Below are 27,459 nucleotides of genomic sequence, written 5' to 3'. Positions count from 1 at the left end.
ACGAACAGCTTACCCGAAATACCGTACGCAAAACGGAGCAGCGAGCAGCTAGCAGCGGCGTTTCCCGGAGAGTCTGGCCTGAAAGGAGAGTGGGGAGTTTGTGTTCTGAAGGGACGGTGATTTGTCCCAGTTGTGTGCCTTGATCCAGTGCTTGCCAATCACCCTTAACGAGGGGGAGGTGCTGACCTCATTTGGCTGGATTTAAAAGCCAGTCGCTAGCCATTGTTGGAGCAGTGAACAGCTAGCAGCAGTTCTGTGGGAGTGTATAAGTTGGAGTTGGGGGGAGGAAGGCGAATTTTCCCCCCTTTCTTTTTTTTCTAGGAGCCTCTCGGAGGAGAAGACACTGATGGCAACTGAGGCAGCTCAACGAGCATCCTGAGGAGGGAGACAAAGAAGCTGGTTGGATGCAGAAGTTGCGGGAGATACCCACTGAAGGATGATGGATCTGATGGGAGCGACTTGCGCATGAAAAGTCACCTGATAGGCTCATAGCAGAGAAGAGCCAAGGATGCGAGATGCAGCTGGAGACTAGGATGAATTCAAAGGGGGATTTGAAGGTATCGTACAGGAGAGGAGAGAGAAGGTGGTACAGAGAACTCAAGATTGGCATGCACCAGTCCAGCAAAAGGACCTGGAGGGCGGATTGCCAGCAGAGGAGAGCTTAGTGCACTCAAATCAGGGGGACCAGATAACTTCCATTCCAGAACACTGAAGAATTGGCACATGAGATTGCTAGTAGCAAGAATTTTTAATTAATCTATTCCCCTATTAATATGGGGTATTACCATATGGCTGGAGAATAACTAACATATCTGTTTCAGAGTAGCAGCCGTGTTAGTCTGTATTCGCAAAAAGAAAAGGAGTACCTGTGGCACCTTAGAGACTAACAAATTTATTAGAGCATAAGCTTTCGTGAGCTACAGCATGAAGTGAGCTGTAGCTCACGAAAGCTTATGCTCTAATAAATTTGTTAGTCTCTAAGGTGCCACAAGTACTCCTTTTCTTTTAACATATCTGTATTTAAGAAAGGGAAGTAAAGTGATCCAGACAATTACAGACCTGTTAGTCTGACCTCAGAAATATGCAAGGCTTTAGAACAAATTGTGATGGAAAGAATAATTAATTAAATTAGGTAGCCAGTAAAGTGGATATAATGCAACATGGATTTACCAAAGGTAGATCAGGCCAGACTAATCTGATTTTCTTCTTTGAGAAAAAACTGATCTTTTTAGATAAGGAAAGTGCAGTAGACCTAATATACTTGGACTTTAGTAAAGCATTTGACAGGGTACCATGTGGGAAATAATTAGTTAAATTAGAGAAATGAGGATCAGCACAAGAACTGCAAGGCGGATAAGGAACTGGCTAAAGAGGAGAAGACAACCATTTGTGCTGAAAGATGAATTAGCAGACTGGCGGGAGGTTACTAGTGGAGTTCCTCAAGGATCAGTCTCGGGGCCAATCTTATTCAATGTTTTTACTAATGACCTTGGCATGCTCGAGGGAACACAGATGCTTCGCTTAGATGGACTCTGAGCAAATAACACAGTCAGTTCAGAGACTAATTACAAATTACAGCTACTGGTTGGTAGGATTTCATAACCACTGAGATACTTTCATTGATTCTCAGTGTCTTAGAGTGGGGACCTCGGTAGCTTAGCACATCATTTACTGCTCTGTCAATCGACAATAAATTCCCCAGTTCTCCCTGGGAAGTCTGGAGTGTGACTCGCTCTGCTCAGAGGCAGCAAGAGGCCAAGCTAAACAACCAGAAACAAGGCATGAAGCACGCTAACTGCTGACTGTTCCCAGATGGCTGCTAAAGAGCGATGCTGCCCTTGTAGCACAGATCCAGCTTCCAGTCTGTTGGTTTTTTTGCCTCTCCTTAACCTGGGGACACTCCCATGATAATAATGGTGCCAGTCACTGCAGTAGCTAGGCCCCAGGTCTTCACAGATATTTAGGTGCCTAACTCCCACTGAAACCAAAGAGGAGTTAGGCACCTAGTTAGTTTTGAGGAGCTTGAACCTAAATGCCTCTCAAAGAGTTAAAAGAAACCAAATTCACAAATAGCCAGTGGCCTAGTTCTCCTCCCAGCTTCCACTTTAATCTCTGGTGGCCTCATTTCCTCATTTGCAGAGTGCCTGGTGAGAGATGCGTTTGGCATTTCTATATGGACAGCCTGGAATGTGTTCAGCACACAGCTAGAGTAGGGCTGGACAAGCGGGTTAATCACTAAATAAGAATAGGTCCAAACCTCAGCCTCTCTCCAAAACCAGTCTTGGGGTTCTTTTGGTTATGCCTGGCTCGGTGAGGAAGCACCAGCCTTTGCTCCAGATCACCTTGAGGCTTCTGTGGTCATAGCCCAGAAGGGACCAGCAGGTCATCCTGCCTGATCTCCTGTATATCATAGGCCACCTCCACCTGCATGTTAAACACATCCAGCCCGAAGTGTTGCAGCCCAACGGAGACTAGACTAGTATGGGCCACAGGCAGAGAACAGGCCTGTGCTTGAGGCCACCGCAGTGGCAGGGAAATGCTGAAGTGAGAGAGACCCCGATATCCCCGGCAAGTGACCCGCACCCCATGCTGCAGAGGACAGCAAAAACTCACCAGCGTCACTGCCAATCTGAGCTGGGGGAAAATTCCTTCCCAACACAAGCTGTGGTGATTGGTATGGCCCTGAACATGGGAGCAAGCACCAGACAGCTCAGCACCAGAGAGAGAGAATGCTCAGCACCACCTCGCAGCCCTGGTCTTTCCTGGCCAAATGTCCCATCTCCAGCCATGGCCACCTCTGATGCTTCCAAGGAAGGAGATGCAATCGATCAAGAAAGCAGAACACCTGGCTTGTACGCATGACCCTTTGATAGTACTTTACGTTACAAGAGTCAGTCGGTGCATTCCCTTGCTGGCAGAGATGGGTTTGTAGTTATTCATTGTGGGAACTCTGCTGAGCAACGTAGAGTCTTGGCGGTGGGAGGAACAAAGGCCCAGAAACGCCGCCAGGGCCCAGCTGGAGAGCGGCAAGGCAGGTGGTGTTCCAAGGGGTCAGAGGGGAAAGCAGGAGGCATAGCTATGTAGGCTAGGGAGGATGTTCCAGCTATGCCATGTGAACTGGGGTCTGTGTTCCTTGGGTACCCATATTTGGGGGAGGATTGTTCGGTGGCTAGGGAGGAGATGGGGAAGCTGATGACAATAAGGGATTTTGGTGTCTTGGCACTAGAATTAGAAACCCTGGCTTCTGTGAATAAGACTCATAATTTTGCCCACTCTCGGTCTGTATCTCGGGTCTGGACCGTGTACAAGTGCTAGCCATGTCTGCATATAATACTAGTACTTGGCACTTCTGCAGCAGCATCTGCCACCCAAGTTCCTTAACATACTTTACACGTATTGAATCCAGGCTGTCTCTCAGCTAGAGCTGGGGCAATAAATGTTTTTTTGTTTGTTTGCTGGAAGTTGAAGAAAAATGTTAGTTTGGGTCAAACCAACTATGAAATGTTTTGGAGTTGTTGGTTAATTGACAAAGTCTGCTTTGGCCCCAGTCCAGAGCAGGGATGTGACTCAGGATCTTTCACACCCCAAGGGAGAGCCCTAACCACTAAGCTAAATGTTATAAACGTGGGGGGCGGGAGGTGGGCTGTGGGACGTCAGTGGCATCAACATCTCCTACCCCTCCCCTAGCCTCCAACTGGCTTGTGAATTGCTGAAACTATTTGTGTCAAATTTGTGAATAGTTTTGTCCAAAAATTTCACCTAGCTCTAGTCTCAATGCACTTCTAAAGTAGATCAGTGTTAGCCGGATCCGGCTCAGGGCTGGGGAATGAAATGGCATTGTTTAAGCCACACGGCAAGCCAATAGCAGCACTCCTGATTAAAATCCAGATCTCCTGCTCACCAGTACGCAGCATAATTACTGGGACAGTCTTTGCTGGGTGTGGAGTCATGGGGCAGATCACTGATGCCTGAAGACAACTTGGCTGACTCAGGGGCTATCAATATTTTTCTGTAGTAGGCGATTTGTGCATCTCTCAGTGAGTTCTGTTTGCAGTGGTCCTGGCTATGTATGCACACAGGTGAAGTGTACAGTGACAGGGCATTTGATGCTTTTGCTCGGTGGTGAACGTATGCAATGAGGTTTAGGAACAGCTGGTACTATGGGGAGAGCAATCACACTGCTCCACTTTGCTGAATCATCACTCCAGGTAAAGCTTATTAATTGCAGATCATTTACACCATGGAGCTGATCCTTAGCTCATGTAAATGGTCCTAGCTCCGTTGAAGGCAAGCTAGGAACGTTTCTATTTGCACAGCAGTCCCCGTTTGTTTTATGTTGTTCTTTGTTCAGTATTTGCTGGCTAGTCTAAACTTGGTTTTCATAATTCGAGTTGGTTGTAATGGCCTCACTTTGATTGTTTGCTATTCATTATTCATGTATGATTGGTCATGTCAGGCACATGGCATTTCTTAAACAGGAGACTAATAATGAATGACAGAAAGCAAACGAAGAATTTTCAGCTATTCATTCAGGCTACAGTTTTGTGGAATTTCTACGGCTCATGAATATTCTCATAAAGTAACTAGCAGTGGCTCAGGTAGTTGCATAATGACTAGTCTGACCCCCATCAATGATATAGGAGTCTCTTGCCACAATGAGTCATGAAGCTATTCACAACTCGCTCTCTGCATGTGTGACCCAGGCTAACACAATATGGCTTTGTCCCACTGTAGTGGTAGGCTATGTATATAGGGGCATGAATGTGAGGGGGAAAGGAGTCCAGGAGAACTGGCTGTATTTTAAAGAAGTCTTATTGAGGATGCAGGAACAAACCATCCCAATGTGCAGAAAGAATAGCAAATATGGCAGGCAACCAGCTTGGCTTAACAGAGAAATCTTCGGTGAGCTTAAACACGAAAAGAAAGCTTACAAGAAGTGGAAATTTGGACAGATGACTCAGGAGGAGTATAAAAATATTGCTTGAGCATGCAGGGGTGTAATCAGGAAGGCCAAAGCACAATTGGAGTTGCAGCTACCAAGGGATTTGAAGGGTAACAAGAAGGGTTTCTACAGGTATGTTAGCAACAAGAAAAAGGTTGGGGAAAGTGTGGGACCCTTAATGAATGGGGGAGATAACCTAGTGACAGATGATGTGGAAAAAGCTGAAGTATTCAATGCTTTTTTTGCCTTGATCTTCACAGACAAGGTCAACTCCCAGTCTGCTGCACTGGGCAGCACATTATGGGGAGGAGGTGAGCAGCCCTCAGTGGTGAAAGAACAGGTTAAGGACTATTTAGAAAAGCTGGACATGCACAAGTCCATGGGTCCAGATCTAATGCATCCGAGGGTGCTGAGGGAGTTGGCTGATGTGATTGCAGAGCCATTGGCCATTAGCTTTGAAAACTAGTGGCGATCAGAGGAGGTCCCAGACGATTGGAAAAAGGCAAATATAGTCCCCATCTTTAAAAAAAGAAAAGAAGGAGAACCCAGGGAACTACACACCAGTCACCCCCGAAAAAATCCTGGAGCAGGTCCTCGAGGAATCCATTTAGAAGCATTTGGAGGAGAGGAAGGTGATCAGGAACAGTCAACATGGATTCACCAAGGGCAAGTCAAGGGCACCTGGAGCTGCAGCTAGCAAGAGATGTCAAGAGTAACAAGAAGGGTTTCTTCAGGTATGTTGGCAACAAGAAGAAAGCCAAGGAAAGTGTGGGCCCCTTACTGAATGAGGGAGGCAAGCTAGTGACAGAGGATGTGGAAAAAGCTAATGTACTCAATGCTTTTTTTGCCTCTGTTTTCACTAACAAGGTCAGCTCCCAGACTGCTGTGCTGGGCAACACAAAATGGGGAAGAGATGGCCAGCCCTCTGTAGAGATAGAGGTGGTTAGGGACTATTTAGAAAAGCTGGACGTGCACAAGTCCATGGGGCCGGACGAATTGCATCCGAGAGTGCTGAAGGAATTGGCGGCTGTGATTGCAGAGCCCTTGGCCATTATCTTTGAAAACTCGTGGCGAACGGGGGAAGTCCCGGATGACTGGAAAAAGGCTAATGTAGTGCCCATCTTTAAAAAGGGAAGAAGGAGGATCCTGGGAACTACAGGCCGGTCAGCCTCACCTCAGTCCCTGGAAAAATCATGGAGCAGGTCCTCAAAGAATCAATCCTGAAGCACTTAGAGGAGAGGAAAGTGATCAGGAACAGTCAGCATGGATTCACCAAGGGAAGGTCATGCCTGACTAATCTAATCGCCTTTTATGATGAGGTTACTGGTTCTGTGGATGAAGGGAAAGCAGTGGATGTATTGTTTCTTGACTTTAGCAAAGCTTTTGACACGGTCTCCCACAGCATTCTTGTCAGCAAGTTAAGGAAGTATGGGCTGGATGAATGCACTATAAGGTGGGTAGAAAGCTGGCTAGATTGTCGGGCTCAACGGGTAGTGATCAATGGCTCCATGTCTAGTTGGCAGCCGGTGTCAAGTGGAGTGCCCCAGGGGTCGGTCCTGGGGCCCGTTTTGTTCAATATCTTCATAAATGATCTGGAGGATGGTGTGGATTGCACTCTCAGCAAATTTGCGGATGATACTAAACTGGGAGGAGTGGTAGATACGCTGGAGGGGAGGGATAGGATACAGAAGGACCTAGACAAATTGGAGGATTGGGCCAAAAGAAATCTAAGGAGGTTCAATAAGGATAAGTGCAGGGTCCTGCACTTAGGATGGAAGAATCCAATGCACCGCTACAGACTAGGGACCGAATGGCTCGGCAGCAGTTCTGCGGAAAAGGACCTAGGGGTGACAGTGGACGAGAAGCTGGATATGAGTCAGCAGTGTGCCCTTGTTGCCAAGAAGGCCAATGGCATTTTGGGATGTATAAGTAGGGGCATAGCGAGCAGATCGAGGGACGTGATCGTTCCCCTCTATTCGACACTGGTGAGGCCTCATCTGGAGTACTGTGTCCAGTTTTGGGCCCCACACTACAGGAAGGATGTGGATAAATTGGAAAGAGTACAACGAAGGGCAACAAAAATGATTAGGGGTCTAGAGCACATGACTTATGAGGAGAGGCTGAGGGAGCTGGGATTGTTTAGTCTGCAGAAGAGAAGAATGAGGGGGATTTGATAGCTGCTTTCAACTACCTGAAAGGGGGTTTCAAAGAGGATGGCTCTAGACTGTTCTCAATGGTAGCAGATGACAGAACGAGGAGTAATGGTCTCAAGTTGCAATGGGGGAGGTTTAGATTGGATATTAGGAAAAACTTTTTCACTAAGAGGGTGGTGAAACACTGGAATGCGTTACCTAGGGAGGTGGTAGAATCTCCTTCCTTAGAGGTTTTTAAGGTCAGGCTTGACAAAGCCCTGGCTGGGATGATTTAACTGGGACTTGGTCCTGCTTTGAGCAGGGGGTTGGACTAGATGACCTTCTGGGGTCCCTTCCAACCCTGATATTCTATGATTCTATGATTCTAAGTCATACCTGACCAACCTGATTGCCTTCTATGATGAGATAAATGGCTCTGTGGCTATGGGGAAAGCAGTGGATGTAATATATCTTGACTTTAGCAAAGCTTTTGATATGGTCTCCCACAATATTCTTGCCAGCAAGTTAAAAAAGCTATGGATTGGATGAATGGACTATAAGGTGGATAGAAAGCTGGCTAGATCATCGGGCTCACTGCGTAGTGATCAACGGCTCAATGTCTAACTGGCAGCTGGTATCAAGCGGAGTGCCCCAGGGGTCGGTACTGGGGCAGGTTTTGTTCAACATCTTCATTAATGAGTTGGATGATGGGATGGATTGCACCCTCAGCAAGTTTGAGTATGACACTAAGCTGGGGGGTGAGGTACATACATAGGAGGGTAGGGATAGGGTCTAGAGTGACCTAGACAAATTGGAGGATTGGGCCAAAAGAAATCTGATGAGGTTCAACAAGGAGAAGTGCAGAATCCTGCACTTAGGAAGGAAGAATCCCATGCACTGCTACAGGCTGGGGACCGACTGGCTAAGCAGCAGTTCTGCAGAAAAGGACCTGGGGATTACAGTGTATGAGAAGATGGATGTGAGTCAGCAGTGTGCCCTTGTTGCCAAGAAGACTAACAGGGCATATTGGACTGTATTAGTAGGAGCACTGCCAGCAGATCGAGGGAAGTGATTATTTCTATTTGGTACGGGTGAGGCCACATCTAGAGTATTGCATCCAGTTTTGGGCCCGCCACTACAGAAAGGATGTGGGCAAATTGGAGAGAGTCCATTGGAGGGCCACAAAAATTATCAGGGGGCTGGGGCACATGATTTACGAGGAGAGCCTGAGGGAACTGGGATTGTTTAGTCTGCAGAAGAGAAGAGCGAGGAGGGATTTGGTAGAAGCCTTCATCTACCTGAAGGGGGGTTCCAAAGAGGATGGATCTAGACTGTTCGCAGTGGTAGCAGATGACAGAACAAGGAGCAATGGTCTCAGGTTGCAGTGGGGGAGGTTTAGGTTGGATATTAGGAAACACTATTTCACTAGAAGGGTGGTGAAGCACTGGAATGGGTTACCTAGGAAGGTGGTGGAATCTCCATCCTTGGAGGTTTTTAAGCCTCAGCTTGACAAAGCCCTGGCTGGGATGATTTAGTTGGGATTGGTCCTGCTTTGAGCAGGGGGTTGGACTAGATGACCTCCTAAGGTCTCTTCCAACCCTAATCTTCTATGATTCTATGAATGTTCTAAGGGCTGTTTTTCTTGCTCAAACGGTAGGGACTTCTGCTGTGAGAGCCTGCAGATGCCCTATCCTGTGGTGTCTTTCACATAACCCCATTACTGTATTTGAGAAGAACTTCCATTCCCTGTGTGATGCTGGCAGACCAGTTGCCAGCTCACGGCAAGGTCCCTAGCTCCCAGCTGGACATGGACTCCTGCATAGCTGGAGTCTGTCCAGCTCACCTAAGAGTTAATAGTGCTCAGGTGGGTATTAGAATGATAAGAAGTGAGTAGTGATCGGCCTCTATCGAATGCTTGTTTAGTGCTGACTGCGTTAATTTGACTTGCAATAGCTGTTCCTTACGGTCGTGTAATATCTGAGCAGGTGTATTGCGAGCCTCTGGGACTGTATGAATCAGCCACACAGAAGAGTTATTTCGTGACACACTGCAAAAATTGGAGACCCTTTGATGTCACACGGGCTCTGGGTGGATCTTACAACTGGAAAATCCCTAGATCTGGATTGATAAACCAGCAACAAAAGACTCTTTCTGCTGTTCTGCGTTTTAACCCCCCCCCCCCCCCGTGATGAAGAGGTGGGGAAGTGCACTCCTTCCATCAACTCAATTTGCAGCTTGGAGCAGGTGGTGGTAGGGGGATTAAAACCCCCAGACAAAATGAACTAAGCATGTCTATATCTCTTGGACTATATGTGGCGTGCGGGTGCAGGGGGACGGTAAGGTGTTTCTAGGCATAAGCAAGAGATCCCCAGCTGCTTAGCCTGGGTTAGCCCTAAAGATCAAATAGCGCTTGCTGATTATAGAAGCTGATATTACCTTTTGAATCCTAGGACTGTAATTCATTCATGTGTCTGTTTGCTTGCTTTAACCTAGTAAATAACACTTTCATTTCCTGTTCCTATTTAATACAACTTCACATGGTTTCCTATAGGATTGTACTATAGCTTTCCTTTTTCAATACATCTCCAGTTTGCAAGAGGACTGGCTGGAAGCATTGTGTTTGGTGTGAGACATAACGTGCAATTGACCAGGGGTAAGGGACCGGTCCTTTGGGATCAGGAGTAACCAGAATGTCACTGTGATTCTTGGGGCAAGGGGCCATCTATCCCAGATATACATTGACACCCCCTCCCCATGCTCCCACCCCTCCCAAGGGAGGGACCAACAGACTTTCCCTATGACACACATGTATGGCCCCCCATGAGGATTCCCCTGAGGTGACCACCTCCTTCCACACCAGGGAGGAACCAACAGACCCCTCCCTGATGACTCTTCTGCACCCCCTCCCTCTCCGGACAAACGTGGCAAACCCCACTTTGGTCACCAGGAAAGGGGCAGTACCCCAGTGTGTGACTCCCCCACCAGCCTGCCCCATGGCGGGATTCCCCATGCTAGGCAGCAGGGAGGTGGTGCAGACCTGAGAGCTCTCCTCCCAGACCACCACCCCCAACTCTTCCACCTCCTCCTGTCCTGCTGCTGGGAGAGAATCTCTGTGCCTCCATTGTGGGGGGGAGCTGACACCCCACCAGTCCCTGCCCCATTCAGGGATGGGAATGTTCCCTCCAACACTGTTCCCTCTTAGCCAAGCGTGATGCCTCCCCACCAGTCCCTTTCCCCCACCCTAACTTGAGGATGATCCCCCCCCAGCCCAAGTTCCTGCCCCCTATTGTCTCCCCTATAACCTAGAGATGACCCCCCCAATAGCTGGAATAATGCTCCCCCATCCCTATCCCCACAGTGCCGGGGGGGCGGGGCGGGGTGGGTGAGACGCGCTCTATAGCCCCCCCCGGGATGATGTCATCGCTAGGGTCACACCTCTCCAGTCCTCTCTCCTTGCGGCCATCACTGGAGCGTCTCTGCCTCTCCATCCCTCCCAGGGGTGGCGGGAGCCCCCAAGGGGGCATTGGTCCCAAAGGACTCGCTGTCCAGGACATGGGAGCACAGCTTGCGCTGAGAAAGCTGCAGCTGCTGGGCATGGGTGGGGGTGTGTGTGTGGGGTGCTGGAGCCTGTGGGTGTAGTGGCTGCAGCCCCCTCCCCCGCAGAAAGGGTGTTCTGCCACTAGTATGAGCCTCCTGCTGCCTGGGTCGGGTTCGCTGTAGTTTGCGGGGAAGGGGGGGCCTTGCCCCGCCCCATCACTGCCTGTGTGTAAAATGTCAGCAACAGGCTTTATCACCAAGGCTGACTCCAAAGCCAAACCCCAGCACTGCCCCTTTTGTCTACCCAGGGGAACCAAGGAGCCACACAACTGAAAAACCCATCACCTGGTGGGTCAAAAATCACCATCCCGAGCCGAACATCCCCAGTGTTGGGGTGCTCCAAGCTGGCGGTGCAAGTGGGCCCCGAATAAGGATGAGCCAATGCTACGAATACTGAGCTGAACGTAGGGCCAGAGCTGGGGCTCTGAGCTGGGTGCGTGCATCCCCTCCCGCATTAGCGCTTTGTGAAGCGTTAATGGTTGTGCTGGGCTAACACTGGCTCATGGATCATATAGCACCCAGGGGACACCCGTATTAAAGGGACTCGCCCACAAGGGTTTGTAGCACAGCTGAATGCTCTTTTCAAACGCTATACCTGTATTGTGTGTCAGCACAATGCTAATGGGGGAGAGCCCAAGTCCGTGATTTGTCACTGTCACGCTGTTAGCTTGGCCATGTGTAAGCCAAGTCTCACTTGTACCCACTTCAGCTTTCGGACCCTCTTCCTCTGATCTTGCCCTTGTTAACTACCCTTCCTGGCCAAGAGGGGCCAAACCCGGTCCCTAACAGCACTCAGTGGTGGTGCTGTTAAGGTTTTGCACCTACACGTTAGTGTGTGTGTGTTGCCGCACACTAGAAAAATCCATGTGGTCAGGTGAAATGAAGCTATAGACTAAACGGCTGTGCGCTTATCTTGCACTCTCACTTTTGTTTTTCGTCCAGCTCTCACAGTGGATAAAAAGGAAGAGAAAGACACTGCTTTATGCCTCGGGCCTGGTGCAGTGGGAGCATTATCTTGGCCTTCACCATCTACAGTGCAGAATCAGATCTTCTTCCCTGATTGCATGAACTCAGGCTTGAGAGAGCCTGGGCTGCTACCCCTATACATTACAGGGCACTGGCAGCTGCAGCTGTCCAAAGAAAGCTCCAGCACTTTCCATAGCTGCTGTATGCTGCGTGTTTTAATGAACTATAAAACTAGCCAAAAACTAGCTCTGAATAGGGCTGTACTCCTCCCCCACTCCCCTCCCTCCCAAAACAAAGGGAGAAACCAGACAAGAAATACAGAATTGGAACAAATGATCCTCAGGGGCCTTCTTCAATAAATAAATGGTGCTGACAGAACCCCAATGAATGAATATTAAAACAGCCATTTGCAATGATCAATGTTCCAACATTATTATATACATATCTTTCTCCGATAAACCAGCTCTATGGAAAGAAATGCTAGATTTGAAAAAGAAAAGGTGGGGGGGTGTCAGAAAGCAAGTGAGCATCTTATTGCTCATAAGTGAGGAGAACACTTAGTTCCTTTACAGCGTATCAGTCCAGCTGTCTATCGGGACAGCACAGTGAGAAAGTGCCACATGTTCTCTCTGCAGGCTGCGGCTGGGCGTGATTTCTAAGAATGAGCTGGGGTGCCATGATGTAGGAATTTGAGTGTCCTCCTTTGCTGTTCTCTGTCTGAATCTGCTCAAGGGTGGGCTACAAAGTGTTCTCTTCCTTTGTTAGTCCCCTGGGTGCCCAGGACACATTTCCAAGGGCTGCTCGTATTTAGCTGCTGCATAGGCCCCTCAGGGAGGTGGAGGCTGCCTGACTGCGTTACGTGGCTCAGGAGCGTCACCCTCGCAGCATGACTGACGTGAAGGATTAATTTTACAACAGAGCCTATGCTAGACGAACGTCATGTTCCATGCACTGAGTGTGTTCGTGCTTAGCTGTCGCTATGCACAGCCTCGCCCCATTAGTTTCATTTTAAAATGAACCAAAAGCAGGAAAGGAAAATCATTTTCTCTTTTTTCCTGTTACGGCAGCCTAGTGAATGCAAGAAGATTAGGCAACACCGTTCTATGCCGAGGCCTTAATCTCACCCTTCCGCAAACGCATCCTACTGTCCAAAGAAAAACTTCCCGTTTGAGGGCTCGCTCCTCTAAGAACCAGTGGCTGAGTGTGCTCCAGCAGAGTTCAGTGCAGTGTGGACTAACGTATTAACGAGCAAGTTGGGGCAAACCAAGGGCAGGGGCAAAGTTCTAGCTCACCAGTAGGAGCTAGATTCTTGTAAACACAGTATTGCGTAAAACAAAGAAGAGTTGGAGGATGAAAAGATGCAGGACTTGTGCATCATAAACCATCAGCCCACTTTCCTGTCTTTCCAGTATCCAACACCAGCACGTGTGTCTCATGGGTGCCTTGAAAAATTGCAGTCCGAGCTGCTGTGGTTTTCTGTACTGCAGAGAACTGCACAGGTGGTTCTTCCTCTCTCCTGAGCCTCACAAGTGGTTGTTCTTGGACAGGTAGGCGATCAGAGCCACAGCAACCCCCACATAGATGCCAGTTCCAATCGTGATTGACAGCACGGCCAAGAAGAGTGCTCGCCGGGAACTGGAGCTTGCTTGGTGGAAGTCTCCCTTGGCCACTGCTTTGTTCGTCTGCAAGATAAACCGACAAAAACTGTATTTATTGACCCTGAAAATGAAGTGGACACACTCCTACAATACCGAGACGAATTTTACTATTCATAAATCAGCAACAGCTTCTACGTGGAACGTAATGGAGATAGGCCCAGATTTTGCAAGATATCTGGGTGCTACTGTGGTCACATCACAACATCTAACTAATTTAGGAGATCAAATCTCATTTTAAAAAGGGGCCTTTTTTGGCTTTCACTTTGGCCTCTCCCTTAACGAAGCAAGGCAAAGCACCCTGAATGTTTTCATTACCGTATCGCTGTTGAGTCCAACCACGAGAATATATTTATTACTGGCAAATGATTACCATAATAAGTGGGTAAAATAGAAAGAAGTTACACGGCCCCCCCATCTCTCTTACAAGTGAGTTGTACTGTTCCACAATGAATATCCACACTGGGGACTTGTAGGGTATGGGGGTGGGGGAAGGATTTGTGGGCATCAAATGCAACATTTTATGGGACTCACCCTGAGGCTGTTTCTCCATTTCCACATGCAGTGTCTGAGGGGAGTTTAAGAGTTGGGAACCCAAAGATCTACCGAAACGTGGAAATCACAACTGGCTCCTCTCGGATGGCCTTCAAATACCCGACGCTCTTTCTGCTTCCCACGCTCGCTGCCAGTTGCCAGACAAACATTCTTGCCAACCTGGCCAAACTACTGCAGACAATCACTCCACATGGTTTGGGGACAAGAGCCAGAGCCGTGCTGCTGAGGGACAGCAGGTTTGCAGCTGGAGGCTTTGGTTGCTCCCATTAACCACCAAGGTTACTGTTCCTATGCTTAGGTGCTTTGCGGAACTGGGGCCATTTATGCATTCAGGGGCATATGGGTGCTTCTCCCTTGGTTTGGCTGCACAAAGCTATATTTAGCAACTTGATCCCCACCCCCAGGGACCTACAGGATGAACCTCACCTTGATCCCCTGACAGTGGCGGGGAAGGCACTGAGTATGCTCGGATGTCTCGTTCCCTAGCTGACTCGATGGCTCATACACACAGTCCAAAGCTGGCTGAAGCTGATGGGAACCATCCCACTGAAACCAGTCCATTGAATTCTTCCCCTGTCTGCCCTAGAAAGCTACATGACAAGAATGCTGGATGGGAAACTGCAAGGTTGAAATGCTCTCCTTTGGTTATTGCAATTCCATTTGCTAACAATGAAAACCAATGTCTCAAACAGCATCCTTTCCCTGTTTGGAGTACTACCCATGTCCACCCCATGCCAGTGACACACGTAGGCCAAGATCCTCAAAGCCATAGGAGTAGACATCTAGAGACCTGTGATGATGTGGTACTTTGCCTCATTGACCGCAGTGGCATTACTTGTGTGCTTAACATTACACATGTGCTTAAGCGCTTTGCTGGGTTGTGACCCCAGTCAACCATTAGTTTGTGTTTTAAAATTACCTTACTCCTGGGAACCCTGGATATGAAATGGTGCCATGCATGGGCTGTCCTCACATGCAGAAAGTATATTTATTAGTAGAATTCAATTTTGATTTAAAAAACATTTTTTGACAAACAATATCAATTGGTTATTTTTAAGCATTTTTTTTCTTTTTATCTATTTAAATGTTCACAGTTGTGGGAAATTACTTGGGGGGGAGACAATTACTTAATGACAGGAGATGCTGAGATTCAAAAAGTGAAAGCTTTATAACTGTTAAAACACAAATTGTCATCATCATGTGTCAAAATATACAAAGTAAATCTCCTTAAATCAAACTCTAATACATTCTCAAATAGCATTTTTCTTACTGTGCCTGTCTGTATATTTCAATTATTAGCGATGGAAATATTTTTTGGTTGGTGTATGGTGAAATTAACATTTACCAATAAAAATCGAATCCTTCCAAGTCTAGTGATGATCACGCTATTATTTATACTGCCCTAGCACTTAGGAGCAGCAGTAAAGAATGAGATGCTAGACACTGTGCAACCATGGAACAAAAAATCCCAGTCCTTGATCCAGGTCAATAAACAGTTAGAAAAGGAATGATATCACAGGGCTGATTCATAACAATAGCTACCTCTTATCTAGTGCTTTTCGCCAATGGATCTCAAAGTGCTTTACAAATGAGGTCAGTGTCGTTATCCCCATTATACAGATGTGGAAACTAAGGCACAGAGCAGTGAGGTGACTCATCAGACCAGTGTCAGAGCTGGGAATAGAACCCAGGTCTCCAGAGGCCCAACACTGTATTCTATCCACTAGGCCACACAGCCTCCCAAATGGCTTCTGTCACTCTGTGGGCTTCGTATTGTCACTGGCAGACTTACTCTTGTCAGTTAACTACAATATATCAGTGTGTGGGGGGAGGAGCATCATGAATGCTTTAATTATATTTCTTGGTGCACAGTCAGTCTGTTTTTGACACTCCTCTGCCCATCTCTAGCTTTTGAACCGGTTCCCGCTACGCCGGTATTTGTCTTTTTACCATCTTGCTCCCCAAAGCGATTTCGAGCAGCTGAATGACAATCCAGGAAGCTGACAAAAAGGCTGCTGGCCATTACGTAGTGACTCTATTAGGAGAACTGTCTCTTCTGATTTATCAGCCTAATTCTTCTGGAGCATAATGGCTTATGAAAGCAAAAACAACCCTAAACAATACGTTAGCAAGAATCGGGGTGGGCCGGCGGTGGAGGAGAATAATTCTTGGGAAAGAGTGACAAATAAACAGCAGCCATGATGAGATTAACCCCTCCTCTGCTGCCACTCAGGCGAAGCTGCCGCTGACTTCCTGAGCAGCGCACGGTATTTCCTCAGCTCTGGGCATCTGGCTGAACCCACACTCCAAAGTGATGAGTGATTTCAGGGGCCTCCCGTTGGTCCAGCATGGGCTCTGGCTAAACAGGCCTGCCCGAAAAGTGGGGCCCATTGAAGGGTCTCAGGTTCACTACACGAATGTACCAGTCACTCTTAAGGCTTGGTCATAGGACATGATCCCGAGCTCAGATCCCCAAAGGTATTTAGGTGCGTAACCCCCATTTAAACCAATGTGAATTAGGTGCCTAAATACCTTTGAGGATATGGGCCTGGGAATCTTTCCATTCAATGGACTTTGGAGCTGGCCCATAGCAAGAGGAGTTTCCATTTACACGTTACACTTTATTCCTAACACGTGCAGACACCCACAGAAAGCTTCAGAGATTGTCATTCCTTCCTTAGGGGACTGTGATAGCTTCAACTTCTTTTCTCTCTGCTACCCCCCACCCTCCGCATGCCCCGCCTCTCTGCAGCAATCTTAACAAATGGCCTGATCCAAAACTCACTGAAGGGAATTAAAAAAACTCCTACTGAATTTAAAGGGCTCTGGCTCCGGTCCTACTCCCTTGGGAAATCTGCCTGGAATTCCTCAACGGCCATGCTCAGATCTGCCCTCGGTAGCCTCTAAGAGCCCCGTCTTCACACCCTACACACCACTGTAATAATCTTTGTACAGAATATGCCTGGTGATGTATCATTTGAAAACTAATAACTCGCCAATCATATCATGGTGACATATCTGTAGCAGTATGATATGTAAGGTTACGAATGCCCCCATAGGATGTCACTAGCACACGTTCCAGACCAGACAGCCCTGCCTAGGCAAAAAGGTAAAACTGGTCTGTCCTAACCAAGTAGTGTGGGCTTACCTCAATTTATATACAAGCAGTAAACAGGGCCATCAAGCTAACAAGGGGAGGAGATTGCAGGAGAAAGAACAATTTGCGTTTAGCAAGCAGGGGGTGGGGCACGGAGGATGGAACATTAGGGAGCTTCCTTCACTGCCAGACTCCACCTCACCTTCCTCACAGCTTGAATAAAACTTTACTGAGAGGGGGAACCTTCGGAAGAATCCATTTCAAAGGTTCACTGGACTATAAAAGAACGGGACAAAGAACCTGAAGTTCTCTCTTTCAGTAAGGACAACAAAGGGACCAGTACTTCGAGCTTCTGGAGGAGATCCTGACTGAGGAGACAGGGAGGTGACATCCATCTTGCTGGAAAACTCTGGGTGAGAAAAGCCATCTTGAAGAAAGACTTCTCTTGCTAGGGTAAGTTCAGTCACTAGAAAGCATAGGGCAGAGCGCATTATTTTCTTGTCCACGCTTTCCTCAGTTTACAGCTCTCCACTGTCACCTTTTAATTTCCTGATGATTTTGATGTTCAGTTAAAAATAATGATTGCATCATATGGCAGGGTGTGCAGACAAGATCTGAACTCACACTTGGCATGATTGTTGCTCAAATCACATTGCCTGCAGCTTCACGAGTGATTGTTCGCTTTCAAGCAGGTCACTTTTCAACTCACAGGGAAATTGTTTTGCACTGTACACCTCAACTTCAGTCTCTCTCTTTCTGTAGGTGATGTATGTTCTCTTTATCAGGCAGTCATACGTATACTGTTGTGTTCCCTTTGTGTTAGATCTTGTTAGAAACTGGTGGTGAACCACTGGAATGCGTTACCTAGGGAGGTGGTGGAATCTCCTTCCTTAGAAGTTTTTAAGGTCAGGGTTGACAAAGCCCTGGCTGGGATGATTTAGTTGGGGATTGGTCCTGCTTTGAGCAGGGGTTTGGACTAGGTGACCTCCTGAGGTCCCTTCCAACCCTGATATTCTATGATTCTATGAAAGGGTTCAGAAGAGAGCTAGGAGAATGACCTGAGGTCCGGGAAAACTGCCGTATAGCAAGAGACTAAAGGAGCTCATCTATTTCACTTATCCAAGAAAAAGCCAAGAGGTGATTTGACCAAGTACCAATATGAGGCAGAGATGACCGATAGTTGATGGCTCTTTAATCTAGCAGAAAAAGGCATAGCGAGATCCTGTGGCTGGAAGCCGAAGCTAGACAAATTCAGATTAGAAATAAGACATGCATTTTTAATAGTCTGGTAATTAACCACTGGAACAAGTTACCTGAGATGTGGAGGATTCTCCACCAGTGGGCATGGTTTAATGAAGACGGGGTATCTTTCTCAAAGATAAGCTCTAGATCAAACAGAAGTTATGGTCCTGGCGCAGGAATGACTAGGGGAGGTTCCACAGCCCATGCTACGCAGGAGGTCAGACAAGATGATCGTAATGGTCCCATCTTGCCTTACACTCTGTGAGTCAGCCCAGTGGGCCATCTTGTCCAGTGCCATGTCTACGACAGAGGCCAGCACCAGCTAATTCACTGGATGGTTCAAGAAACCATGTTGTTGTTGTTGCCCATAGAAGATTCTTCCAACTACACTCAATATCCTGAAACATGAGGGCTTACCTCTCTTCCACACTTCTGGGAATTTATGACCCAAATACGATGAAATTCTATGAGGAATCTTTCCATTGACTTCCATGGGCTCTGGATCAGCCTCACCCAATTCAGTCATTATCATGGGCCCCTACATCACTGGATTGATTGCTTTCCTTGGCACCAAATTTCTGCCTGAAAGCTTCAAGAAAACAAAGTTAACCTTGGTACAGTCAAATTGAAGTGAGGCTGTAGATCTCAAGCCTGATACTGCAAGTTGCTGGGAATTCTTGACTACTGTTGAAGCCGGTGAGAGTTCAAGATGCTCAGCATCTCAAGGAAGCTGCTCCATTTGTAGGATGGGACCTTAAATGTAACCTTCTTAGTGCCCCTGCAGGGATGTCAGCATTCCAACACACCCTTTCCAAAAGCAACCCACCCACCTCCACCACAAACAGACCGGACGTCACTCTTTTTACACCATCCATTCTGCACAGTTCTGTACAATGATAAGCACTCAGGGTTGGGGAAGGTGCTGCTGGAGCAGGGATACGGTCGTGGTGTATGATGGTTGTGCTTGTGCCGAATGTCTCTCTCTGGGTGGGGGAAATAGAGGGCATGGGCTGATACTCGCCTTAATGTCTAATGTCCTCGCTTTTTAGGCTGTGTCTTAGGTGTATGGGGTAAAATCCTGTCTCCTTTGAAGTCAATGGCAAAATGCAGATTGACTTCAACGGGGCCCGGAGTTCACCTGTTATGTAGAGAGCCATCTAAATAGACACACATCACAGTGTATTGGTACTAATTTCCCAGCTATTTTAGAGAGGACCTTCACCATAGCAATGACAGTGTTGTTAAAGACCAGCATTCTGGTCAATGAGCTCTTTGATGAAGAGTGTAGTTCTTTGTGAATGGAGCCCTTGCCGTACCAGAGATCCGGCTCTTGGTTAAACTGTTCACCCCACACAAAAGCGAAGATCTTGAATTGCCTAACAGCTTTCATGGAGTTGCTGTTTTTGGACAAACCCGCAGTTACTTCACTTACAGCCCCACTCATCCTGACACTGTTCCATTAGTCTGCTGATTTGCTTTGGACCCAGCTGAATACTTCAATGGAGATCTCAGTCTTCAATGAACTACTTTGTTAAAATCTTCTTCTCAGACACAACCCAAGGCCTGTGGCCTAGCAAGATCCGGTCCCCATGCACCCAGTTGTGGATACAGGAAACATTACTGAGAGCACATACAAAAGGCAGTTTTTCAGTCTTCTCCTAATCTGTTCAGAAAGGGTTCCCTATCCCGCATTGGAGAACAGAAGTCACTGGGTACGTTACCTTTCAGTCAGAGCTCTGACCAGATAATTTGCATCCAAGAAATTTTAAAAAGCTGGCTGAGGAGCTTATTAATGTTGATTTTCATTAGTCTTGGAACATCTGAGAAGTTCCAGAAGACTGTAAGAAAGCTACCATTGAGGCAATATTTTACAAGGGTAAACCGGATGACCCAGGTAAATATAGGCCAGTCAGTCTAATGGTGATCCTGGACAAGATAATGGATTGACTGATAAGGGGACTTGATTAATAAAGAATTAAAGGAGGGTAATATAATTTAATATCATTCACCATGGGTTTATGGAAAATAGATCCTGATAAAGGGAATAGTGTTGATGTAACATACATAGACTTCTGCAAGGCATATATCTAGGTGTCATGTGATATTGTGATTAAAAAACTAGAAAGATATAAAATTAACATATTGTCCCTTGTTGTTTGCAGTATTGTTGTAGCTGTGTTGGTCCCAGGATATTAGAGAGACCAAGCGGGTGAGGTCATATCTCTTATTGGACCAACTCCTATTGTCTCTCTCACCAGCAGAAGTTGGTTCAATAAAAGATATTACCTCACCCACCTTGTTTCTATCGAATTAACATGGCACAAATTAAATGGATTAAAAGCTGGCTAACTAATAACTCTCAAAATGTAATTGTAAATGAGGAATCATCATCAAATGGGTGTATTTCTAATGGGGTCCTGCAGGAATCAGTTCTTGGCCTTTTGCTAGTTAACATTTTTATTAAAGACCTGGGATAAAACATAAAATCATGACTGACAAAGTTTGCAGATGACACAAAAGTTGAGGGAGTGGTAAATAAGGAAGAGGACAGGTCACTGATACAGAGCGATCTGGGTTGGGTGGTAATCTGGGTGCAAGCAAACAATATTCATTTCAATACGGCTAAATGTAAAGGGTTACATCCAGGAGCAAAGAATGCAGGCCACACTTACAGGATGGGGCCTCTATCCTGGGAAGCTGCGACTCTGATTGCAGAGCAGACATCTCCATTGATGCAGAATGTTTTCTCGACAGGCTAACTACCGCTCTTAGAAGAACTCGCTCACGATTAGCAACAGCCTCCCCCTCTCCTTTTTAAAACTTAACAACAACAACAACAACTCCCCAGCTCCAAACTCTCACTATGTACAAATGATACTTTGTAGCTTTTAAACTAGGAACCCAAAAAGTCATGAAATACAGAAGGCGATTGGGGCCTATTTTTGATGGATTAGAACTTGTGAATTTTCTTGAAACTTCTCCCAAATTCCAGCTTTACCCAAACTATGTGCTGAAACTTTGGGACAGATGCATTGATTGGGTTTTCCCCATAAGATGATCAGGTTCAACTCCCCCCAAGTGTGAATCAGAACGTAACTTTTAGCTATGGCGTCACAAAGCCCTTTCACAAATATTGTGCAGTTCAGCTTGCTAAAAAAATGATAAATATACAAAGAAGTGATACAAATATCTGGTTCTAAGATCAGAACCACCTGGTAGTGTCTGACTGCCAGGATTCAGGAGGACATGTTAAATCCACTATGAAAATAAAGAGAAACCTGTTAATTGGTATACATCTTCATTTCAGCCTCAGTTAGCCAGAAGTGCTACTTTTAGTAGAGGCAGCCCTAATTTGAAGAAATCTATATCATGGCTGTGCAATTTTAGCAGATGAGCCCTGGGGGAAGGTAAATGGGCACATTCTCTGTCTAACTCTGCTCCCTTTTGCCTTGCTCCCGAGGCACAAGTGGAATGGAAAGCTTGTTTCTCTCTGCTGGCGGCTCTAACCTATGCCAGTGTCAGCACAGATCAATCCACAGAATGCGGGAGAGGGAATCAGCTGCAGGTACCCCTCCTGAGGTGTCAGCCCAGGAAAGAAGCTGAATGGATCAGACATCATCTCGGCTTTAAGCTGCAAGGGAAGAAAGAATTAAATCTAACACAGGCCAAAGCTTCTAAATGAAGACACAGTGACTGAACCATTTGTTCCTGTTTTCATATACTCTACATCCAACACTATTAGCTTAAGGTGAAAACAAGTAACTTCCTTCACTGGCAGGCTTTAGGGCCACTGTGCTGCAGATCTATCTAGTTCCACAGCCAAGCATCAAAGAGGGCTAGAAAAGCACATTCACACCATGATAAACTACAACAGAGACAGGATTCAGAGACAGAATATCTCTCCCCACCTTGAAAATTTCCACTGGCCATGAGAATGGGAGCCAATGGTGTTGCAAAAATCTAATCTCCCTTTTCGCAGAGCCCTTATTATGGTCAAATGTATAAAAGCTTTCACAGCACTGCATTGGTTAAAAACTGGGCCAGATTCTCAGATGGTGTAAACCACTGTAACTCCACTGGAGTCAATGGGTCAGATTCCCAGGGGGCATCAATTGGGGTAGCTCCACTAAAGTCCCTGGAACGACACTATTTTATACCAGCTTAGGATCTAGCCTACAGTGTTTGTACCTCCCAGCCACGAATGAAGAAAATTGCATTTTACAGGTAAAAGTAAAAACTGCCCCATGTTAGGTTATGCTAACAAGTGACTTCGTCCATCCATGCAGGGGCTACAGGATTGAAAATCGTAACTAGGAAAATAGGGCCTCTGCTGAGCCACTTGGGCTAAAACAACCCAGAGCGCAAGTGCAATTCTTCCCAAGCCACTCAGACTGGCTCCTAAGCTGGTATAACCTGGCCTAGCTCCCTGGGGAATCAGATACAGCTCAATGCCTCTGCAAGGATCTCAGTGCTCATTTTAGCACAGTTAACAAAGTCTCAGACTGAGGAAGGTATGTAGGCAGGAGCCCAGGTTTAAGCATGTGAGCAGCGTTCTTGTGCTTAAAATTAGGCACAGGCCGAAGTCCCATACTGATCCGCAACCAGGAAGGTGAGAGAATCGTGTCAGACTTCCCTCAGTTTCCTCCTTTTCTCTTGCATGGCAAGATGGGGGTTGGCACCCAGGTGAGTGCTAAGCCACTTTAACTCCATCTTTAGGCTGCAAGTGCTGCAGCAGCAGGTTTGATAAATAAAAGATGTGACAGGCACAAAACATTGAAAGAAGTCTGAGCTGGGGCTAGTTCATCACTCATTGGACTGGGCACCCTGTGGTACAATCGCTCATTGCACTGCTGACACAATTAGGATGCAGCGTGTGTTTTTGCAAAGAGTTCGGAGCCTGGCCCTCCACCGATTCTCGATTGTCCTTACATTCAAGCAACCCATAACAGGACTCTGACTCACGTGCCTTGGATTTCCCGGGTGACCGCACGTGCTTGAGAGTAGCTGTACGGTACTGTACATGTACTGGAGCAGGCTGTGGACACAGCTGGAAGGACTCCAAGTCTGAGAGCAGTGTGGCTGGAAGGACAGCATTTAACCATGTACTCCTTCTAGACGCTATGGTGATTGTAAGATCTTTTCTGCAAAGCTGTGGAAAAGCTATGGGAAAATTCCAATTTTGCTCAGCTACCAAAATGAATGTCTTGTTGCTTCAACAGACTGTTCAAGGAACTGCTCCGGCATTTCCACCAGAGAGTCTACAAAACATATTAATCATCTCTCTGGGCTGCGGGTCTATGCGCTTGAGGAAGATAAATATTACATCTCTGTAGCTGCAAGTTAAAAATCATATGCATATACATCACACCCACATTGCTCACAAATGCCTCTTCTGCGATGCTGGCTTTTAAACCCAGAAACGCATCCATCACAGTTAGCAGTTAAACCCTACGTCCTGCCCCCTACCACGACCTGAGCAGCTGGCAATGTGCTGGAAGGTCCCTGGGGAGCCGGAGGAAAAGGTGTCCTCCGTACCAGATTGCACTGTGTGGCTGTTGCACCAACCTCAGGACTGGAGGAGTCTTCCTTCCTCCTCTGCAGAGGGGAACAATTTGGGGAATCTATGAATGTGATGCATTGACAGCCTCCATGTGTAGTGCGTCATTCATGGGCTGACAAAATCCCCACCATGAATCACATGAATCTCCCACTCCCTCTGTTAACCATAATGGAAAATATCCAGACAGGAGAACAAAGGGACAGAGGTGACACAGCAGGTGTTTAAAAAGACGAAGTCTGTTTGGGGCGAGAGAAAGGAGCAGGCTTTCGTAGCAGAGGGGACTACAGGGAGAACTGAGGAAGTAGGAAGCTGGCTGCAGGAGAGAGAGGGGCTTCATGGTTCAGAAGAGAAGCTGTGTGCAGGAGGGGCATCCTGGACCCCCCGAGGCCTCTGATTAGGGATGCCACCAAGTGTCCGTCCAGGTTTTCCCAGGTAGCAGTCCTGGGCAATCCATAAGGGTGCTCAGTGCACACTGCCCGCTGGCCAGTTTTGTGGGCTCAGGATCATCCTGGATGTCCCATTTTTTTGTGCATCAGAGGTGGCAATTCTAACTCTGCCCAAATCTCAAAGCACACCCAGAGTGGTGAGGAAACTGAGGCAGGGATGGCAAAGAGGTGAGTTATTGCATTTCTTGTGCCAGCTCAATAAACAGTAATTGTGTTCGGAAACCTTTGGAAAGCTTGTGGCATGTGTTTCACCACACGTCCCTGAAGAGGCAAAGTGTAAACTAAAGTGCCCACAAGGGTGGGCCTCTGGGAAAGGTTTGCTTAAGCTACTGTGAAGTCTGGGGGGTCTAGGGCAGCTGGGCCATCGGGTTCAATTTCCATAAAGGAGTAACAGACAGAGCCCGTGCCGGGGAAGTGTTAGAGAGGCTGAAGGAGGAGCCAGTACTGCAACCTTCTCAGAACCGGGGAAGCTTCTGAGCGCATGGGCCCAGTGTGGTGGGACTCATACACAGCAGCTGGGTGTCCAGAAGGAGGTGCTTTCCCAGAGCTGGGACAACCAGTAAAAAGATTTCAAACCATCCAGGCTTTATCCATCATTTAACTGAGGTATCCGCATTTCTTTTTGACTCTGGATATATGGCACAGGGCGGCTCAGTTCTGTCTCAGCAGAGTGGGGCCTGCGACATTTCAATTTGTATTCAAGGGAAGATAAAAACTAGAAAGTCCAAGTGAGTTCCTGACACACCGAAAACAAGAGACTCGTAATGGGAATCCCGGGCGCAACAGCGCAGAACTAGCAGAACGCAGGGAGATGTTGTTAGACAAGCACAGCAACGGCACAAGTTCATTTTAAAGCACTTGAAAGAATGAGAACTCAGCCCAACAACGAAGACAACTCTGCTTCCTTGTCAGACAAATGCATCCAGGTGTTGGCTGCCTGTGGGTAAGTGATCAGGACTTTCCCCTCAGCTTGGAGTAGAGTTTGTCCCTTAAGGATCAGATGCGTGAATGAAGTGCTAATGGCAGATGCACGCACCTACACACACAGCCCATAGGTAAGATGCAGCCATATGAATTCCAAGTACGTTGCCAATGGACGTTAACTGCAGGTCCAGTTCCATTGCACTGCTTTGTATTTCAATTTTAGTCATTGGAGGAGGGACTGTGTAAAGGTCATCCAATTAATCGATCAATCTAGAGGTGATTTACAGGGGGGCTTTTCAAAAGCACAAATGGCAGTGAAGTGCCCAATTCTTCTGGAAAGTCAACAGCAGCTAAGTGCCTCTCTGCCATTTGGGTCCCATGCCCTGTCCACAGCCTCACTAGTTCAAACTGACTGACAAAAAGCCACATCAGCGTTGTGGTGGTTGGGTATTCTTGCTTCAAAAAAATCACCGCTTTCCTGGCCAACTTATTCCACATCCCATCAGCAGCAAGAGACCCCTAATTCTTCTCAGCATTTATATCAAGCTTTATGTTCTCAAAGTGCTGTGCCACAATTAACTCACTCACACACAAAGCACTCCTGAGAAGTAGGTAAGTTTCATCACCTCCATTGTACACGGGGGAACTAAAGCGGAGAGCTATGGTTCATGGGAGCTGGCAGATCCTCCGCTTCTGATGTCAGAGGCGCTCTGGCAATTGGCACCATCTGAGGATCTGCCCTGATTTTGAACCGTGCCTCAGCTGTGCCGTCCTTCCTCCCTGTGTGAGGCTCCAGATCCCTGCCTGCTTGAGGTGAGTGGATTCCCGCTTCCCATACCCAGCCCAGTCAGATACCTGGTAACGTGACCCCTCGCAACTCTGGCAAATCTTTCCATCTGTCTAAATACACCATGTTGGCTCCACTGTATGGAAAGGGCACTTCTGATTGTTTCTTGCTTAGCTGACTGTAAAATTTGTAACAGCAGCCTGATGAGCTTTGCTATTCCTGTGATCAATATTCTTCTTCTGAGTGATTGCTGTGGTTGTACCCTTGCAATCCATGTGCAGCCTGTGCCCCACAGACATACACCGGGGGCTGTGCAGGCACTCGGATAGACACATTTTGCTGTAAGACTGTCACATTTAGGATACTTTTCCAAGTGCACACCTGGCTTCCAATGAACCAGATTTTTCCCCTCATTATGTAGCTATTCACTGATGTCACATCCACAGATCTTATACAAATCAGACTAATCAGACACATTTCCAAGATGAATGCACAGACTGAATGTATCTTGGATTTCTAGTTTTTCTTTTGGGATAATAGCCCCTGCTTTGCATTTGTCAAGCAAATAAAGGATGTATTCTAAGAAAGGAAATGATAAAATAACGACCCTATTCCGAATCCGAATACCCAGCATTGGTGTTCGTACATTAGGAAATGATCACACAGCTGAAGGAGGTTTTGTCATTCTACTTCTTTGAAAATATTCAACTCAAAATCAAGCCAGTTTTGCTTTACATCGTCTACCTGCCAATTTCCTTCTCTTCTTCTTTCAAAGGGCTTGAGATGTTCTGTCACAGAGTTTAAAAATGGAGTCTGGCGCTTTAAAGTTCTTCCCTTTGTTTCGGAAAGAGTAAGTCCAGCGCTCCCCGCAACTGCGGTATGTTAGTCTTACATGCTGGTTCTCCAGTACATGCGTCTACTTGGCATTCTTGCCTATCTTTACAGCGAGAACTGAGCCAAAGATCGTTAGCACTATTACTCTCCTCCTGCTTTTTCAGGTGTGTCCATCGTAGTTTACCCCCCGCGCTCTCAAGCCAACAAACTTCTATGGGTCAGTGATCCATGGCTGGGGCCAGGATGGCCTGGGGACAGCCGGGGACTGCCGCAAATCTCACTGCCCCTCAGCTCTTCAGGGGAATCCAGCAGAAAATTAAGCCAGTGGGAAACACTGATGAGTGCAGCTCCTCAAGCGACACCGTCTTATCTGCAGCCCCCTCGCGCACCTGGGAGCCCACCCACCTCATGAATTCTGGGGCAGCACCTCACGGAGTCCCTGGTGCTGCAGCTGGTTACCATGGGAACCCACAGGGGGCCCACAGGCTGCCTAAGGGCCACAGCTGCTTCAAGGGTGGTTTTGGGGACCCATGGAATTGCTATTTACTCCCCTGGGCAGGGGCAACTCCATCCCTTTTCTTGCCTTCCCACCATGCAATGTTTTGGGGGGGAAACTGGAGACAATCCCCGCCCCAAGTTACCTCTCTGATGGGCATTTCTGCAGGCAGTGACAGTCGGTCCCGTCACCAGTAACTCAATAGGTATGTGAGATTTGGAGATTG

At 47.2% G+C, this 27,459-nt stretch overlaps 1 protein-coding gene across 6 annotated transcripts in view; it reads right to left on the bottom strand.

The window, feature by feature from the left end:
• Nucleotides 1-10,111: 10,111 nt before the first annotated feature.
• The window catches only part of SYNDIG1 (synapse differentiation inducing 1), a 108,223-nt gene continuing 90,875 nt past the window's right edge, over nt 10,112-27,459 (bottom strand). For 4 of the 6 annotated variants that reach the window (XM_043512190.1, XM_038396196.2, XM_043512193.1 and 1 more), the window contains exon 4: nt 10,694-13,319. In XM_043512190.1, coding sequence (XP_043368125.1) covers nt 13,161-13,319 — 159 coding nt within the window. In that variant the 3' untranslated portion in view covers nt 10,694-13,160. Of the gene's footprint in view, nt 13,320-27,459 lie in introns of all 6 variants that reach the window. The other 2 variants (XM_043512192.1, XM_043512188.1) reach the window with 2 other exon arrangements.

This window comes from Dermochelys coriacea, chromosome 3 (assembly GCF_009764565.3).
Source record: "Dermochelys coriacea isolate rDerCor1 chromosome 3, rDerCor1.pri.v4, whole genome shotgun sequence".
In the NCBI taxonomy this organism is placed as follows: Eukaryota; Metazoa; Chordata; order Testudines; family Dermochelyidae; genus Dermochelys; species Dermochelys coriacea.
This window is presented reverse-complemented; position numbering and strand designations above follow the sequence as displayed.